Genomic DNA, 16157 nt, shown 5'->3' on the forward strand with positions numbered 1-16157 from the left:
GACCGGTGGAGTCGTGGTCGTGCCAACACCATTAGCTGCATCCAAATTCAGCCGCTTCCTAGTTTCCTTCTCTCCAGATGATGAGCAGCCCAGTGGTATCACCGGACAGGTAGCTATGTCCATAGTAACAGGGCCTACAGGCTCCTTAGCTTTGGTGGCAGGCCCCCCTTTGATTGGCATCTGCTGCTGCTGCTCTCTTGGTATCGATCCCTTATAAGTATGTGCAGATTGGGTATGACCTCTCGGTTTGTTTGGTGCATCAGCATATAACCAGTCCCCGAATTTCAAGCTCTTCTCCTCATGGATGTCGGTACCACACTCCTTGTAATCATGGCCGACCAAGCCACAAAATTTGCAGAACTTTGCCAACTTCTCATACCAAACAAAATAAACTTGCCGTTCCTTCCCACGAACAATGCTCACATATTTTGTTAGGGGTTCACGGATGTCATGATTCACCCTGACCCTAACGTAATCTCCTCGTATATTGCCGTTCAGCCTCATCTCCATTATCTCGCCTGCACTCTTAAGGAGCTTCTCCACAATATGGTCCTTGCAATATGCTTCCGGCAACTTGTGAATTTGCAGCCATATAGGCATGTGGAAAGTATTAATATCTTCCGTCTTACTGAACCCATCATATGGAACCAACAATACTGCCCAATTGCAAAACAGCCAAGGACCATGCTTCATGATGCGATCCCAATCCCCCAAACAGGATGCTTGAACGACAAATCGATTGGGTCCTACTGGCCGGAGCCGTACGGTCTGCGTCGGATTCCACGCAGCTCTCATGTCCTTATAGAACGCACCTTGACTGAAAGTTTTCTCGGTATGAACCCTAGCTAGGGCTAGCCACCTTACACTTTCCTGCATCATTGGATCCTCCTCATCGATGAACACATCCTCGAATTCTTCCTCATTGATGTCTAACTGATCAAAGAATCCTTCCAGATCTGTCATTGTGGTAATCTGCTGGCCACCATCGCCGCCGCTGTTACCCCGGTCGCCGCTCGTCGCGGAGAGGCCATCCGAGATGGTCACCATCCCGCTAGGGCGAACGAACGCCTAGGAAAAGCAGGAGATCGAAGGGGAGATCAAAGCCTGCGGGAGATCGAAGCCTGCGGGCTGTCGATGCTGTAGACTCAAAGGCGATCGGGATCACCTAAGAGGAAAATAACCCTAGCCGTGGGCATAGGGGCACGTTGCAGCACTACGCTACTCCCTTTTTAACTGAGGAGAACTGACGTTTGGAGTATAAGGCCCTTCCCAGTGCTTTATGGTGGACAGGTGCTAAGCATGCCACATAAGTAAAAAAATGACATGGCATAGCAATTAAGAAGGAAAGAGAACATTTTGGTGACCCCAAGAAGAACCAACGCCATTCACGTGAACCTAGGCAAACCACTTAAATGAAAGAAGATGACCAATGCATGAGAGAGTTTAGATGCCAAATCATTAAATAAAGTGAGCTTAGCAACAACAAGTTAAGCAGATATGCATTGAAAAGTTAAGTTGCTAAGCTATTTAATTTTTTAACACCATATCTTAGCACCTTTGCATTGGAAGCAGCCTAACAGAGTGGGCGTTTTGGAGCTCGAGCTCTACGGAACCCTGTTTTTGAAAATCCTAAATTTTATTAAAATTTGTATTTTTACATTTTAAAAAAAGCTGAAAACAAATAAAGATATACACGAAGACATAACATACATGTGTGTAAACTTTTAGAACAAAATACGTTGAAACGAGGTCTGCGCAAAAAAAGACAAAATTATGACTTTTTAACACATGATATTATTCATTCAAAAAATGCATGAGTTTGTTTTTTTACAGATATCATATTTTAAGGTATTTCATCCTGAACTTTTCACACATATACACTTTATCCTTGTGTACTTGCATATTTTTCATTTTTTTTAAACATAAAATTTGAATTTTTCTAAAAATAAAAGGCTTCCATGAAGCCCGAGCTCCAATAGGCATTTTCGGTTATAACATGCTAATAACATATTTTCAAGGACGACGTTATTTTATATAGCGTGTTATTTTTTTTCTTAGTTCATACAAGGTGTGTTTAATTATCTGCATGTTTTTTTGTCTCCTTGGAGCATCTACAATCGGACATCACTAAATTGATCCTCAAACGTTCATGGGCGCGCTTGTATAGTAACCGGATGCGGCATGAGCGCCATGGCCCCGGCACGCGTGAGCTCCACATCAGGCATAATAGCCATGATGCGCTCTGGCATGGGTGTGGCATGGCGTGAGGCGCGCTCAGCAGCCTCGGCGTGCGAGCTCCATCCCCGGCAAAGCATAATAGCCTTGCCGCCTGCGAGCTCCGACACAGTGCGAGGCGGACACAAGAGTCGTGGAGAGCGCGAGCTCGGGCTCCGGCTAGGCACCACAGCCCCGCCGTGCGCGAGCTCCGGCGGTCTTCCTCCCCGAGGCAGCCGCGTCCGCATGAGGGGCTTTGTTGCCGTCGTGGTCTTCTTGGCATAGTGGATGCAGGTGGGGTCGTCTGCTGATTGAAGCTGGCGTGGAGCATTGCCCGGGCACGCCCAGGCGTGATCGGACCCTCGCATACTTTTTCCGGATTTGAGATTGATTTAAGGTATGTCGGCTGGTCTGGACGTTTAGGTATAAAATAGGGGTCTGGTTGGGTCACTGTTTGTCGATCGGGTGTTCATCGAACGGACGTTTCAAATGTTTAGGGAGAAAGTAGAGGATATAATTGTAGATGCTCTTACATATATGACTCAGTTGGGTCTTTCTAAGCATGTGTAGGTAAAAATAATGTTGTGTGCATTATTTGGTTACCTGCATCCTCTTCGGCTTGGTTGTAGATAAACACAAGTCATGTTGTTTGGATGAAGACTTGTTTAGATGGATGCGGAGTGGTTAGATGAAACACATGTTGTTTGGTAACCTTCTTTCAAAATGATGAGATTACCACCACACTTACAAGCAAAACATAATTAAATAGACATATCATAACCCTTAAATCGGAGTAAAAAATACACAATTCAACGATATACAATCCACTCAAGCAAACATCTTAGGTGCTGAGAGAACTTCTTACGCATCCACGGAGAAGGCCTCGTTGTGCTTCTTTCACTTGTTCATCATTTCGACGCCCTCGTTGTTGAAGACGATCACCATGAGGATGTCAGGAGTCAAGAGCTTGAAAGTGATGAGGTACCTGATCTTGATCTGGTGAACGACGATGTAAAGGTCCAACCCTGACTAAGGGTGAGCCTGTCGTTGATCACCCGACCCTCACCCTCTAGGCACAACTAGTGTTCATCTCCAGCATGAATTCCTCTAGGATAGCGGTGAAGTTCTTGGTGAACTCCACTTGCATCGACAAGCACTCTAGCTTCGATGCAAGGATGGCCTTACAGAAAGTGGGTTGACCTGGCATATTGATAGGTCTCCAACGTATCTATAGTTTTTGATTGTTTCGTGCTATTATTTTATCAATTTGGTATGCTTTATATATCATTTTATGTCATTTTTGAGAACAAAACTATTTAATCCAATGTCAAGTGTCAGCAGATGTTTTCTGCTTGTTTTTGTTTTTTTGAAAACTTGTAGCGAACGGAGTACAAACACGATGAATTTTTTTCATGATTTTCTGGACCAAAAACGGACCCTAGAAGCTTCGGAAGAAGTCCATACACCGCATGAGGCGGCAACACGGTAGCAGTGCGCGCTCTAGGGGGTAGGCGCGTCTTGCCCCCTTGTGGGCCCCTATGGCATCGATCGTCCTATTATCTAGTCTATAAATTCACATATATTTCAGAAACCCTAGAGGAGCTCCGGAAACATTTTTTTCATCGCCAAGACGAGTCCATGGTCTCTGCACGGACCTTGGTGGGTGAACGTGTCGCAGATGCTAGGCTTCCTCCCATCCTCTACAGCCCCGCCTTTGATCTGATGTTTGTCAAGATTTTTAGCTCCTCAGAATGTGCAAAAGTAAGGGTGTGGTATGAACGGATATACAGTACACCGCAAGAACAAGACAATACCTGGTAGGCCTAGGTGCATGTGCCCAAGACGAACCCCTTAGGCCTTGTTTGGTACTAGTGTTTTTTAGGAGATTCGTGGGGATAATTCCCGAAGGGATTGGGTGAAACCCCAACCTTCACCCAATTTCTTCAAATCCCTCATTTATCCCCAATCCACTAGGTAGGGGTAGTGTATTGGGTATTGAGAAAATTGCACTATAATTTGGGGATTTGTGAGGAAATGCGGGGATGAAACATATCAAATACACTAGAATCAAATGATGTTACGGGATATGTGGGGATTGAGGTTTTGACCGGGATAATCCCCACAAATTCCATAAAATACTCTAGTACCAAACAAGGCCTTAGGGAAGTCATGGTGGGTGAGCGCCGAGGCGTGTCTAGGCATCGAGAAAGCAGCGGCCAAGAGGACAAAGGGTGAATACCCTGGCCTCTGCATCATGTGATGCACACAGCCATCGGTGATGATGAGTAAAAAAATTCCCAAAAGGGGGAATACCCTGGCCTGTGCATCATGTGATGCACACAGCCATCGGTGATGGCGAGTAAGTAATACATATGGTAATCTGAATTGACCTTGATGGGTGAAGGTGTCCCAAATGCTTGGCTTCCTTCCATCTTCTTCAACAGCCCCCTCCACCTAATAAGGCACCAAAGTTCAAAAGTATATTCCCCCAAAAACGAAGTTCAAAAGGATTAGTTCCTTGGCTGCATTATTTGTGTTTTCCATTTAATGGACACACTATTTCATTTATTTGTCACAGGCCAAGAGGGCATGCATGGCCTCATAATGCTGCCCGCCCCCTTTGTACCTCTCAACTACGAAGCACAGATACGGCGATACGGTATATGATAATTTTTTAAAACAGCAATACGGCGATACAAGATACGAGATTTTCGTTCTTCCCCTTTCCCGTCCTGTTACCAGCTGTATGAGACTCGCCCCTACCACGTTTTGTCAAGAAAAAAGAGAAGAAAGAGATAGGCATACCTAGTAGGCCGAGGTGCGTGCGCCGAAGACGGACCCCTCGGGGAAGTCATGGCGGGTGAGCGCCAAGGCGCATCTCGGCATCAAGGCAGCGGCGAAGAGGAGGACGACGACGGCGACGGAGAAGGGGAAGATCATCGGCGTGAGCACCGCCATGGCTTTGGACCCTCTGCACCGCACTGCTCTGCCGATGGAGGGCCCAAGCTGACATGCAGCTCGCTTGTTGGACGGGCTGCCAAGCGAGCGAGCGAGCGAGAGGGATACTGTCTACTCGGCCGCTCGTTTCGTTTTCAGTCTTTCACCAGGCTTACCACGGGGTTGGGGAAAGCATCGGGGTGCTCCCAGCCTCGAGGTGCTCCCGGTGCTTCGATGTCAAAAATCGGATTTAAATGCTTCAAAAATTTCCAAAAAGAATTGTGAATGTCCAGAAGGGATCTGACTACGCCCTTTAAAAATTTCAGCTTCAAAATCGAAATGCAAAAGAGAAATCCAGATGTAAATAGTGTCAATGTTGCATTTGTCCTTTTTTACGCTGTTCATGCTATATTTCATATTCTTGTTTCTCAATGGGCGTTTCGACTTTCGAGTATAGACCTGAAATTTTTAAGGCATGTAGTCACATCCTCTGTGAACATTTACAAAAAATTTCAGAATATTTTGAAATATTGAAATAATGGTTTTTAACATTGGAGTACCGGGAGTACCAAGGCTGGGAGCACCCGATACTTTCCTCACGCGGGCGGTTGGTGTGCGGCGCTTTCGCGAGCCCTGTTCCAGCACGACGACCTGCCTGGCCCAACATGATGCTAGAGTCTCAAGGTGGTCCAGCAGAGGACAGAGAACGACGGGTGACACTGCTGCAGATGTTACATCAATCCATGAAATTCACAAACCTTTATGGTTCAGAGAAGGAGGAAAGTAGAAGCACAGTGATCTAAAATACCTCTTGCATGCATACCTTTGAATGGATCCATCCAGCTCCAGGTAGGAAAACATTGCATGTTAGCGACGATGGGAAAAAAATCCTACGAGACCAGGTCTCATAATAAGCATGTGAGACCCTACCGGATGAGCAACACGTGGCATGAACAATCTCAAAGCATGTTAATCTCACTTATGTCTATTCTCAATCCCAAACAGCTATTTTCTTGCTCGAAAATCACACGTATCGTACATGATCACACTCTACGTGGAATTAATTTTCTTATTTTCTTCGCATCTATGACGGCTACGCCGAAGGGCCTCGACGGCGGCAGCCAAATGGCACGACGCAACGACTACCTCTCGTCCATGACCTAGGCGAAACAGCTCGTGTCGTCGGCAGTGGCGAAGCCAGCTATCTGGCAAGCCCTGGCAGCTGCCATACCTAAACATTTAAAGTCAATATACTAATACACCTAGATGTTGGGCATGGACAAACTACTAGTACTTAACTAGTGGAAATGTTGTAAGACTCCATCGAATAAAAACACTAGTACATGCAGGATAAACAACCTAGTGTCTATTTTTTTCTTATTTTAGTTATATTCACATAACACAAAGTGATATGTGTCTAATATTTTAATGTGTTTTTAAACAATTACATTTTACATTTTTTTTTGTAAGGTCCGCCACATCTAAAAATTATCCCTGCATTCGTCACTGGTCGTCGGCTGCCTGTTGGACGGATCGTCCATGACGGATGCACGCCACGTTGTTAGCAGGAGGAACAGCATATTCACAGCGGCCGTGCGCCAACGAGTCGTCGTGGACGGCCAGACCAACTCCCCGACGGCAGCCACGCGCCATGGAACCGCACGACGATAGGCCCGGCAGACATATATCATGTTCACGACGGTCGTGCGCATGGCGTGGTCGCCGACGGCCAGACCGGCCGGCTTGGTTGATCAAATTCCAGTACTCCCATGCATACCTACTTCGTCATGGTAGCCATTGATTGTACTAGTCCGATGCTAGGCTTAACTGGAGTAGTATATATCATAAGTTTTAGAATTAATTTTAAAATTTAACAGTCAACAACCTGGTCGGGAGTCAATGGTCGCGGCCAACAGTCAAATAGCAACCTGGGATCGAGGGACCCGACCCAACGAGGAGAAGAAACCTGCGATCGAGTGCTCGTGCTTAATGGACCGGCCCAATCAACTTTCCGTGTGGGCACTGGGTCGATGGATTGGCGCTAAAAGCACTGATTAGGACCTCCCTTACTTTAGCTATAAAAAATCATCTGCCCTACTCATGTCCCAAACTACAATATTTACTTTTATATATACTGTAGGACACTAAGGATAATATGTGTTCTAAAAGGTATTGATTAAAAAAAATTAAAACTCTAAGTTATCAGAAATATTAATGGTTACGAAAAAACTACCCACTCAACCATTCATCCTTTTGTTCTTGTGACACATGGAAAAAAATTGTATTCCTCTATTCCTGTCTAGTGAGTATGAGCTGTACATAAGCAACCAGAATCAGTTAAGTAAAAGTCATAGCTAGTATCCAAGGATCTCGGAGGAAAGGCTGAGCAGTTGTGGCAGCGCAACAGGGGCGAACTTCCTTGCAAAGAGGAAGCACACCTCGATTGACTGCCCGTTGTACATGCACCTCTCAGGACTCCCCTTCTTCCCCACCAGCCTCCCCAGAAAGTCCTCTGTCACATCGGGGGTGCCAAAGGTGGCCGGGTGCGCGCCGCCGCGCGACCAATCGACCAAGGTGATGGTCCGATTGGCGATCTGCTTTGGCGCCACAATGGAGAGCACGGTTGGGAGGTAGTGCTCGTCCACATAGCACGGCGCCCGACACTCGTTCCGAAACCGCGGGTAGTACCGGTCGTCGGCGATCACGTACACGGCTAGGTGCCGGTCCATCTCGAACCATTGCGCGCCCTTGCGCCACTGGGCGAGAGTCACGTCCGGGGCCAGCCCAACACGATACCGCCCTCGGCCGTGCTGGCTCGGCTCATCGAAGGCGCCGACGAAGCTGTGTCGGGACCGGGTCAAGTAGGCATGAACCACCGGGAGCGGGTAGAGCGGGATGCAGGATTCAGAGACGAGGACGAAGCGCTCATTGTTGAAGTCGAGCAGCGCGTTCGCCAGCAGTCGCCGCTCCGCGTCCACCATGTTTGCATCGCCCCACCGCGTCGCCTGCAACATATACGGAAAAGCAAACTTTATTTCAATTCATTAATTTGCAAGATGTAAACGACTTGGCAAATGACATACATGTACGAACTACGAATTTTTGTCTTTCAAAGTAAGAAGTGCATTGTAGAAAGTCAACTGAGATGGTTACAATCTGAAGTGCTGGTAAGAACTCTAACTAGTTAATACTCCCTCCGATCATCGAAAGGAAGGTTTTAATTTTTGTTTCTAGCAATGTGGTGTAATGTTTGACCAAGTTTATAGAAAAAAAAACTATCAACAATTACAATACTACGCTAGTGTCAAAATTATGGTACTGCCTCAGCCCCATAATTTAAGATTGTTTTTTATACTACGCTAGTGTCAAAATCATTCTTATATTGTAAAACGGAGGAAGTAATTCAAAATCCACACATACTGTAGCAAGTGAAGAGGATGTTTTTCATGAATATAGAGGACTCTTGGCCATGGCATCTTTGATTGATTGACATGGAGGACTCTTGGCCATGGCATCTTTGATTGATTGATAAAGAGTAGACTTTTACTAGAGTTGTCAAATGCAGGAGGAAACGAGAGACTTTGAGGCCTCGTTTGGTTAAGGGGGATTTGGAAGGTTTTGAGAGGGAGGGATTTCAGAGGATTGGGTGAATCCCTTTCTTCCACCCAATCCTCTCAAATCCCCGAAGCTTTGCTTCCACTAGTCCCTCCAGGAGGGTTTTGAAACACATGGATAGGAAGGGATTGAAGGGGAACAAAGGGGATTGGGCTAAGCAAACCCCTCCTATCAAATGGACGTCCGAGGATTTGTGGGGTTTCTGGCCCTCCCGGGGATTTTCCTCTCTAAACCTCCCCAATCCCCCCTTAACTAAATGAGGCCTAATTGATTGATTAATCCACATGTACTCCATGATGCCATCACTTTCAACGTCTCTTTCTCCTCTCATGATTGTGTCACACTCCACCACAAAAATGCTAGAGTTACGGAAGATTTCTACAGAGTTTAACGGGCTAATCCTTCTCTCCTCACTAACCACACCCCCCCTGATTTTCACGACGGGCCCGCTTCATCCTAGACCAATCAACACAGCCCATCTTTGCTTAGTCCGTAAACATTCCGTAGACTGTCCGTAGTTGTAGCATTACTGCACTCCGCCACTTGTCTGGAGGTGTCGTCGTTGAAACCACAGACGGCCAGAGAGGCCACGTCGCTCACGCGCATCTCACGATCAGGGCCGGTCGATCCTGATCGGACGGCGGGCAGGACATTCCAGACGACCGACGTACGGGGAAAGAAGCAAAACTTGATGGCAACTGCAGGAAAGGGAGGTGCGTACCTTGCTGGGCACCTGCCGGCGGTGGAACGGCGACGACGGCGGGAAGTCGAGGCGGAACCCCGGCGTGGTGTGCACGTACACGGAGAAGAGCCGCTCCCTGCCGCCTTCCGCGCCGGTGCCGTTGAAGAAGCGCTCCCACAGCGGCGCCAGCGGCAGCGGGCCGCGGGTGAGGAACATGAAGGCCACCTTGGGCGTCCGGTGCGGCATGCCGGGAGGCCACCGGCGGTGTTGCGCGCGGGGCTCGAAGGACGCCGCCCACAACAGCTCCTCCTCGCTCATGTTGTGCCACGCGCTCCTCGCCGGAGGCCGCGCCCACCACCGCTCCGCCGCCCCGCTTTCCTGGCTCTCCAGCTCCTCCTCCCCGCGCTGCTGGTGGCGCGCCGGCGTTGGGCGCAGCGCGTCCGGCGCGGCCAGTCTCGGGAGGCGGTAGTAGGAGGAGGCGCCGCCGGGGAACATGAGCAGGGCCGCGGCGAGGAAGCCCGTGGCGAGCACCGCCGAGAGGAGCACCGGCCTGAGTAGCTTCGCCGGGAACGTCCTCGGCGTCGCATGCCCGTCCTTGCCGCCGTCCACCACCACCACCGCCGCCGCTCCTCCTCCTGCCTGCATGGCCCTGAGCTGAAGAAAAGCAGAGAGATTCTTGAGACCAAATAGTCGGTGGAAACATCTAAAATTTATTCAATTCGGAATCAACTTGGGAAGCAGCGGTTACTAGTGCCAATGAATCAGATCAGATCAAATCAAATCTTAGCCGGCGAGGAAACATAAACCAGCGGCAGTTTCTGATTGCTGTGGCGACGGCGAGATTTCTTTCTGAGGGAAAATGTGTCCTTTTGTAACGGGGCATGCAGGAAACGAAACGAAACGCATAAAAAACATCAATTCGCTGCCATCTTTGGCGCCCACGCCCATCCAAGAACAAACACAAGAGCAACGCCAAATCGATCGGCAGGAACAATATTAAAATAAAATAAGCAAAAGAGGAAAGCCATAAATACTTAAAAGTTATACACTGCGTACGGGGAAGATACTGCTACTGCTGATAAAGGCTTCAATCTCCGGGAATACACTCAAAGTCAAGGAACTACGACCAGGATGAGTTGGAGACCTGTGGATGATCGGCGCTGGTTGGACTTGCTTCAGCTTCCGGCTGCAGCAGGCAGAGGCAGAGGTGTTGTCGTCTTGTCCAACCAAATCAATCGATCAGTTAACCACGCTACATGAAGCAGTTTGATGCCTGTGTGCGCTGCTGTTGATAAAGAGTTGGTACGAGCAGTCAGGCCAACAAAACACATGACGTCTTGGCGTGCGGGCATCATGACCGTGGACTTCGACCAACCAGCAATCGTGGCTTGCGGCCGCCATTGACAATCAGCCCGTCTCGCCGCGACGACAACGAGCTCAGGCGCGAGCGAGTGTAGTGCCAAGGAGCAGTACGTACGCTGCCGTCTTGGCGTGCGGTGACCGCCGTTCGGGAGTTGGTCCGCGACGACGCCTTGGCACACGGCTACCGTGAACGTCTAGTACTCCTGTCCGCCGGGCCAACAACATGCCGTGCATCTGCTATGGACGAGCCGTCAGACAGGCCGCCGGCGATGAGCTCCTTCGGTGCGGCCATGGACGATAGACCCTCGCTAGGCCATGCCGTATGGCCGAAAATACAGTTTGACCTAATCAACTTACCTGTAAGAATCGGGAATCACCTGTTTGCGGGATTGAGGATAGACCTAAGTGGCATTAGGATGCTTTGAGATCGTCCACGCCACGTGTCATTCGTCTGGTAGGGTCTCACAGGCTTGGCTATGAGACCTGGTCTCATAGAATTTTCTTCCGCGACGATGCATGTTGGCAACTGCAAGAGTAACCCGTCCGTCCGCCATGCAGATAAAACTGATGATCCAACGTGAAATTTTATTTCCATTTTGCGTTCGTTTTTTGTCCGTACGGATTTATTTTAGACGTAAATTTGGATCACATTTGACTCGCCGGCGAACACAAAGCGAATGTTTTCTGTGTCTGCGTCGGCTTGACCCACTTGTCATACAATCACCCACTCACCTCTGTCTATTTATTTAATTCGCTGACCCATCTTCACCCACTTCTCTTGTATTATTTTACTGCCACAGTACCGGCAAACAGGTCGGCGGTCCGTTGGGTGCATGTGCTGATTCATTTTAAAAAACAGACACGTATAGGCTGTTGGACGATCCAAACAGACAAAAAAACGGACTCCATTTGAATTGGCGCATTGAAAATGCTCTAAGTCTCTGTTTATTTTTCTTCTTCTTTCTTGAGATCAAATATTTGTCCGTTGATTACGAGAACTCGCCCCTTTTCAGTTTATAGGCTGCTCTTTTTTTTGTAGATCGTTGATTTAACCAATACCACGAAAAATACATTGCATCTCGAAGAATTTTAAGGTGACGCTGGCGCGTTCCAATACATGTTTGGCAACTAAGCGCATCTCCAACCGCAGGGCAAAAAATCCGTACTCAATAATTTTTTTAGCGCGTCACTGTAATACTTTTAAAGTGCGAGGACCGAAGCATCTTCAACAGACGCCCAATCCACTCCGGTCCAGCAGCTCAGAGTTTGCTGCGCGCGCGCAAGCCGACGCATCAAATATACTACGCGCGACGGTGTTTATAAGCACGTGCCCAAAAGTTTTTAACGCACGCACTGTTTTGCAGCGTCTGTTGAAGCTGTCCAGCGCCAAAAACGACTCTTTTAACGCGTGGAGTAGTTTTTAGGCGCCTATTGAAGATGATCTAAGTGTTTCAACCAGAAATATACAGCTAGGAGGAGAACTAAAACAGCCAAACGGCTCTGCTGCCATAGCCGGAACAACAACGAAAACGTGTGCTGGTCATGTCCAAGAAGCTCAAGAAGTCATGCGGCGACGTAGGCGTTCCCCGACGATGACGCCAGCCGCAGCTCGCCGCCTTTGAGAAATCCAGAGTACCAGCGTCCAGAGTTCCTCACATATCTCGTCCTCCTCTGGCTGTTCATGTCGACGCCACACAAGCCGAAGCGCGCACGGTAGCCGAAGATGAACTCGAAAACGTCGAGGAAAGACCACACGAAGTATCCCCGCGCGTTGGATCCGTTCCTGCAACCAGTACAAGCCCTCTCTCCTTATCAGAAGCCACTCCAGATCATAGTTGAATTCCATCTCTACTTCCTGAATCCAGGAGTATCTGGTTGGAGTTTGACATTTCGTTCAGGATAACTAGACACGATAATACATGTAGGAAGATGAACTCGCCTTATGGACAGATATAGAACTTCCAGATAATCTTGCAGGAACTCTGATCTGTTGTCGTCGTCCTTCCGCGGCGGTTCGGAGCCGTCTGCGTATCCTGAAACATCAAACAAAAGATTATTTTTTTTACATGTCGGTGATCTTGATTTTACAGAGGTCGGTATGCTTTGCATTTCGGTTCAAACTACCCTAACAGGTGTTCATGGCGTCAGCTTATCTTCCGAAAGGAGGAGAGCATATGCAGCGGGGAGGTTCTTTTTTTCCAGCTTAGGCCTTGTTTGGTACTAGTGTTTTTAAGGAGATTGGTGGGGATAATTCCCCAAGGCCTTGTTTGGTACTAGTGTTTTTTAGAAGATTGATGGGGATAATCCCCCAAGGGATTGGGTGAAACCTCAACCTTCACCCAATCCCTTCAAATCCCCATTATCCCCAATACACTAGGTAGGGGTAGTGTATTGGGTATTGCAAAAAATGCACTATAATTTGGGGATTTGAGGGGAAATGTGGGGATGATACATGTCAAATACACTAGAACCAAATGGTGTTATGAGAAATGTGGGGATTGAGGGGTTTGACCGGGATAATTCCCACAAATTCCCTAAAACACACTAGTACCAAACAGGGCCCAAGGGATTGGGTGAAACCCCAACCTTCACCCAATCCCTTCAAATCCCCATTTATCCCCAATACACTAGGTAAGGGTAGTGTATTGGGTATTGAGAAAAATGCACTATAATTTAAGGATTTGAGGAAAAATGTGGGGATGAAACATGTCAAATACACTAGAACCAAATGGTGTTATGAGATATGTGGGGATTGAGGGGTTTGACCGGGATAATCTCCACAAATTCCCTAAAATACATTAGTATCAAACAAGGCCTTACCGTTTTTTTGGATCATGACCGGCGGGTTTCCGTACTTGAGTTTCAGGTGGTCCAGTAGCCTCCCTAGAGCCCAAGGAGCATACTCGAGGTGGCCCTGCATGTTATATCAATACAGTTTACATACCTTGTGATTCAGAAAAATAGAGAAAGAAAAGTTCACTGATTTATATGTATATAAATACCTCTTGGATATCATCCAATGGATCTGAACCCAGGCAAGAATGTTGCATGTTAGGTAGGTTGAATTGCACCAGCGATGACACATTTCTCAAACAAAGATAGATGGGAACATCTAATAGTTAATCTACTTACTTGCGATGGCATATGCGTCAGCATAGTAGTCCCTCTGCTTCAGATCAAACGCACTCTCATGGGCTCGCGCCCGAACAACAATGTAGTGATTGAACCCGACGAAGTCAAATGATCCAGGCAATTTCTGCGAAAATCCGGCAAACGTGCGCCAACTCTGCTCTTCATCACAGCAGGGTAGTCCCCATACACCAAAGGATGCATAAACCTGTCCAGAGATGGCATGAGTTCTTGCTGCTTGTATCCACAATATTAGCATTTAAAATTCAAATATGATGCATTCCAAACAAAAACTAAGTACGAACCATCCAATGTGGAAGTCGTTCATCCTCGTTGCAGCAGCTGCATCCTCCGATGAATTGGTAGCTGGCTCATGCCACCAGCCCAGGAGAGTAATTCCTATCTGTCCTCTTTGAGTTGCCTATAGAGTGAGGATTGCATTGCATGGTCATGCTAATTTTTAGTATCAGTCAGCCACTGCATCTACTAATATGTATCAGGGTTAGGTCTCAAGGACACTGATATGAGAGTTACCTGGTACTTGGCTCTATACAGGGACACTGCTGAGGCATGTGCAAGCAGGAGGTGGTGGGCGGCTATGTATGGCTCTGTTGTTGAGTTCCCTCCAGCGCAGTTCACGCCAAAGGGATGAGAGCAGCGCTGCGGTGGCAACACGCCACTGTCGAAGCCTCCGATGGTATCTATGTTGGGCTCGTTGACGGTGACCCAGTGCTTCACCCTGTCTCCGAAGCTCTCAAAGCAGGCTTCGGCGTATGCGGTGTAATCATCTCTGCAACATAGCAAATTCGATTTTATGTAGAGCGTCCGAAAACTCTGGATCTTCGTCTTAATAATTCAGCCGCCTTGATTTGCAGGTGTCAGAGATGGTGCCCCGGAGGTTGCACTCACATGAATCTGGGGCTGAGCAGTCCATTATATTCATCCTGAAAGGACTGGGGGAGATCGAAATGGTAGATTGTGACATGAGGTTGTATGCCTGCAACACATGCCAGGAAATGTTGGTTGATCGAGGTCAGAATGAAGAACATGTCCATGCATGTGTGATTTCTTATGCTTGCAGCAAGGAGGGGACAACTACTGCAACATGTTTGTGCCGTTTCAGAATTCAGATAGAGAAATTAATCTTTACCATGACGTATCAACTCATCTATTAAGTTGTTGTAGTACTCCAGGCCCTTTGGATTGATCTCTCCTCTTCCATCTACACAGGTGGAATTCAGTATAAAAAAAATCAAGGATGTACTACTCAACTACTATATGGTTAACCCCTCTTCAATCTACACATGTGGCATTCAGTATAAAAAGATCAGAGATGTACTACTCAACTACTATATGGTTACCTGGTATAAGCCGAGGCCATGCGATGGAGAATCTGTACGCATCTAAACCCATATCATACATTAGTTTTACATCATCCTGGTGCCAAAAAGGAAATATAAATTATTTGATTAGTTAGGGTCTGTCGGTATCCAATTTGAGTTTTATTTTTGAAGTTACCCATCTAGATCGCGACACTAGCCTTGTAATGATGATACTGATCTGCTGAAACATTCGCGATAGATTTGTCGTAAGAGTAACCTGCCAAGCTCATCAGCACAATAGTTCCAGAAATTAGATCCTGGAGGCCCCACCGCAAGATATGTTTGCAGGAGTTGAATTGGAAATGAACGAACGATAATGCTGATGGCGAATAATAGTACAAATCATAATCTGAATTGACCTTGATGGGTGAAGGTGTCCCAGATGCTGGGCTTCCTCCCATCTTCTGCAGCAGCACCTTCCACCTAAAGCGTCAAAAACGTTACTACACTTCTTTGTCCACGGCGTTATTCGTGTTTTGAACCATGAAACTTTTCTCAGCTTGCAAGAGCCAGAGTGAAAGGTGGAAGTAGAAGTACCTGGAAGGCCGAGGTGCCCGCGCCGAAGATGAACCCGTCGGGGAAGTCACGGCGGGTTAGCGCGGCGGCGTCTCTCGGCGAGGCGGCAATGCAGCAGAGGAAGAGGAGAACGAAGAGCGGCGGCGCCATGATCGACGCGTGGAGCTGCAATGGCAACCGCTGCTCGGCGCGCCATTTAAAAGGGCTGAGAGGGAGATGCAGAGGGAGGAAGAAGACTTGTGCACCCAATTTAAAAGAGCTGCACGAGTTTCTTGCAGGGCTTTATCAGGTATGGATGCTGCTTGGGTCTTCAGGGACGT

The 16157-nt window shown here is 47.7% G+C and overlaps 1 protein-coding gene and 1 pseudogene across 1 annotated transcript; both read right to left on the reverse strand.

The window, feature by feature from the left end:
- Positions 1-7366: 7366 nt before the first annotated feature.
- Positions 7367-11153, reverse strand: LOC123396602 (glycosyltransferase BC10-like). The gene is made up of 3 exons (XM_045091495.1): positions 10593-11153; positions 9488-10102; positions 7367-8156 (listed from the first exon to the last, which is right to left on the reverse strand). The coding sequence occupies exons 2-3, from the start codon at positions 10091-10093 to the stop codon at positions 7506-7508; spliced, it is 1257 nt and encodes a 418-aa protein (XP_044947430.1). The 5' UTR covers positions 10094-10102; positions 10593-11153; the 3' UTR covers positions 7367-7505.
- A 1220-nt stretch (positions 11154-12373) lies between these two features.
- On the reverse strand, positions 12374-15914 carry LOC123396988 (annotated as a pseudogene).
- Positions 15915-16157: the final 243 nt, after the last annotated feature.

This window comes from Hordeum vulgare, chromosome 5H, assembly GCF_904849725.1.
Source record: "Hordeum vulgare subsp. vulgare chromosome 5H, MorexV3_pseudomolecules_assembly, whole genome shotgun sequence".
Classification (NCBI taxonomy): domain Eukaryota; kingdom Viridiplantae; phylum Streptophyta; class Magnoliopsida; order Poales; family Poaceae; genus Hordeum; species Hordeum vulgare.

Bases quoted from the DNA above. Each gene is read 5' to 3' on its own strand.
- LOC123396602 (XM_045091495.1), bottom strand. From the start codon at position 10,093: ATGCAGGCAGGAGGAGGAGCGGCGGCGGTGGTGGTGGTGGACGGCGGC. The intron at 8,157-9,487 runs GTACGCACCTCC...TATATGTTGCAG, and splicing joins GCCGGCAGGTGCCCAGCAAG to GCGACGCGGTGGGGCGATGC.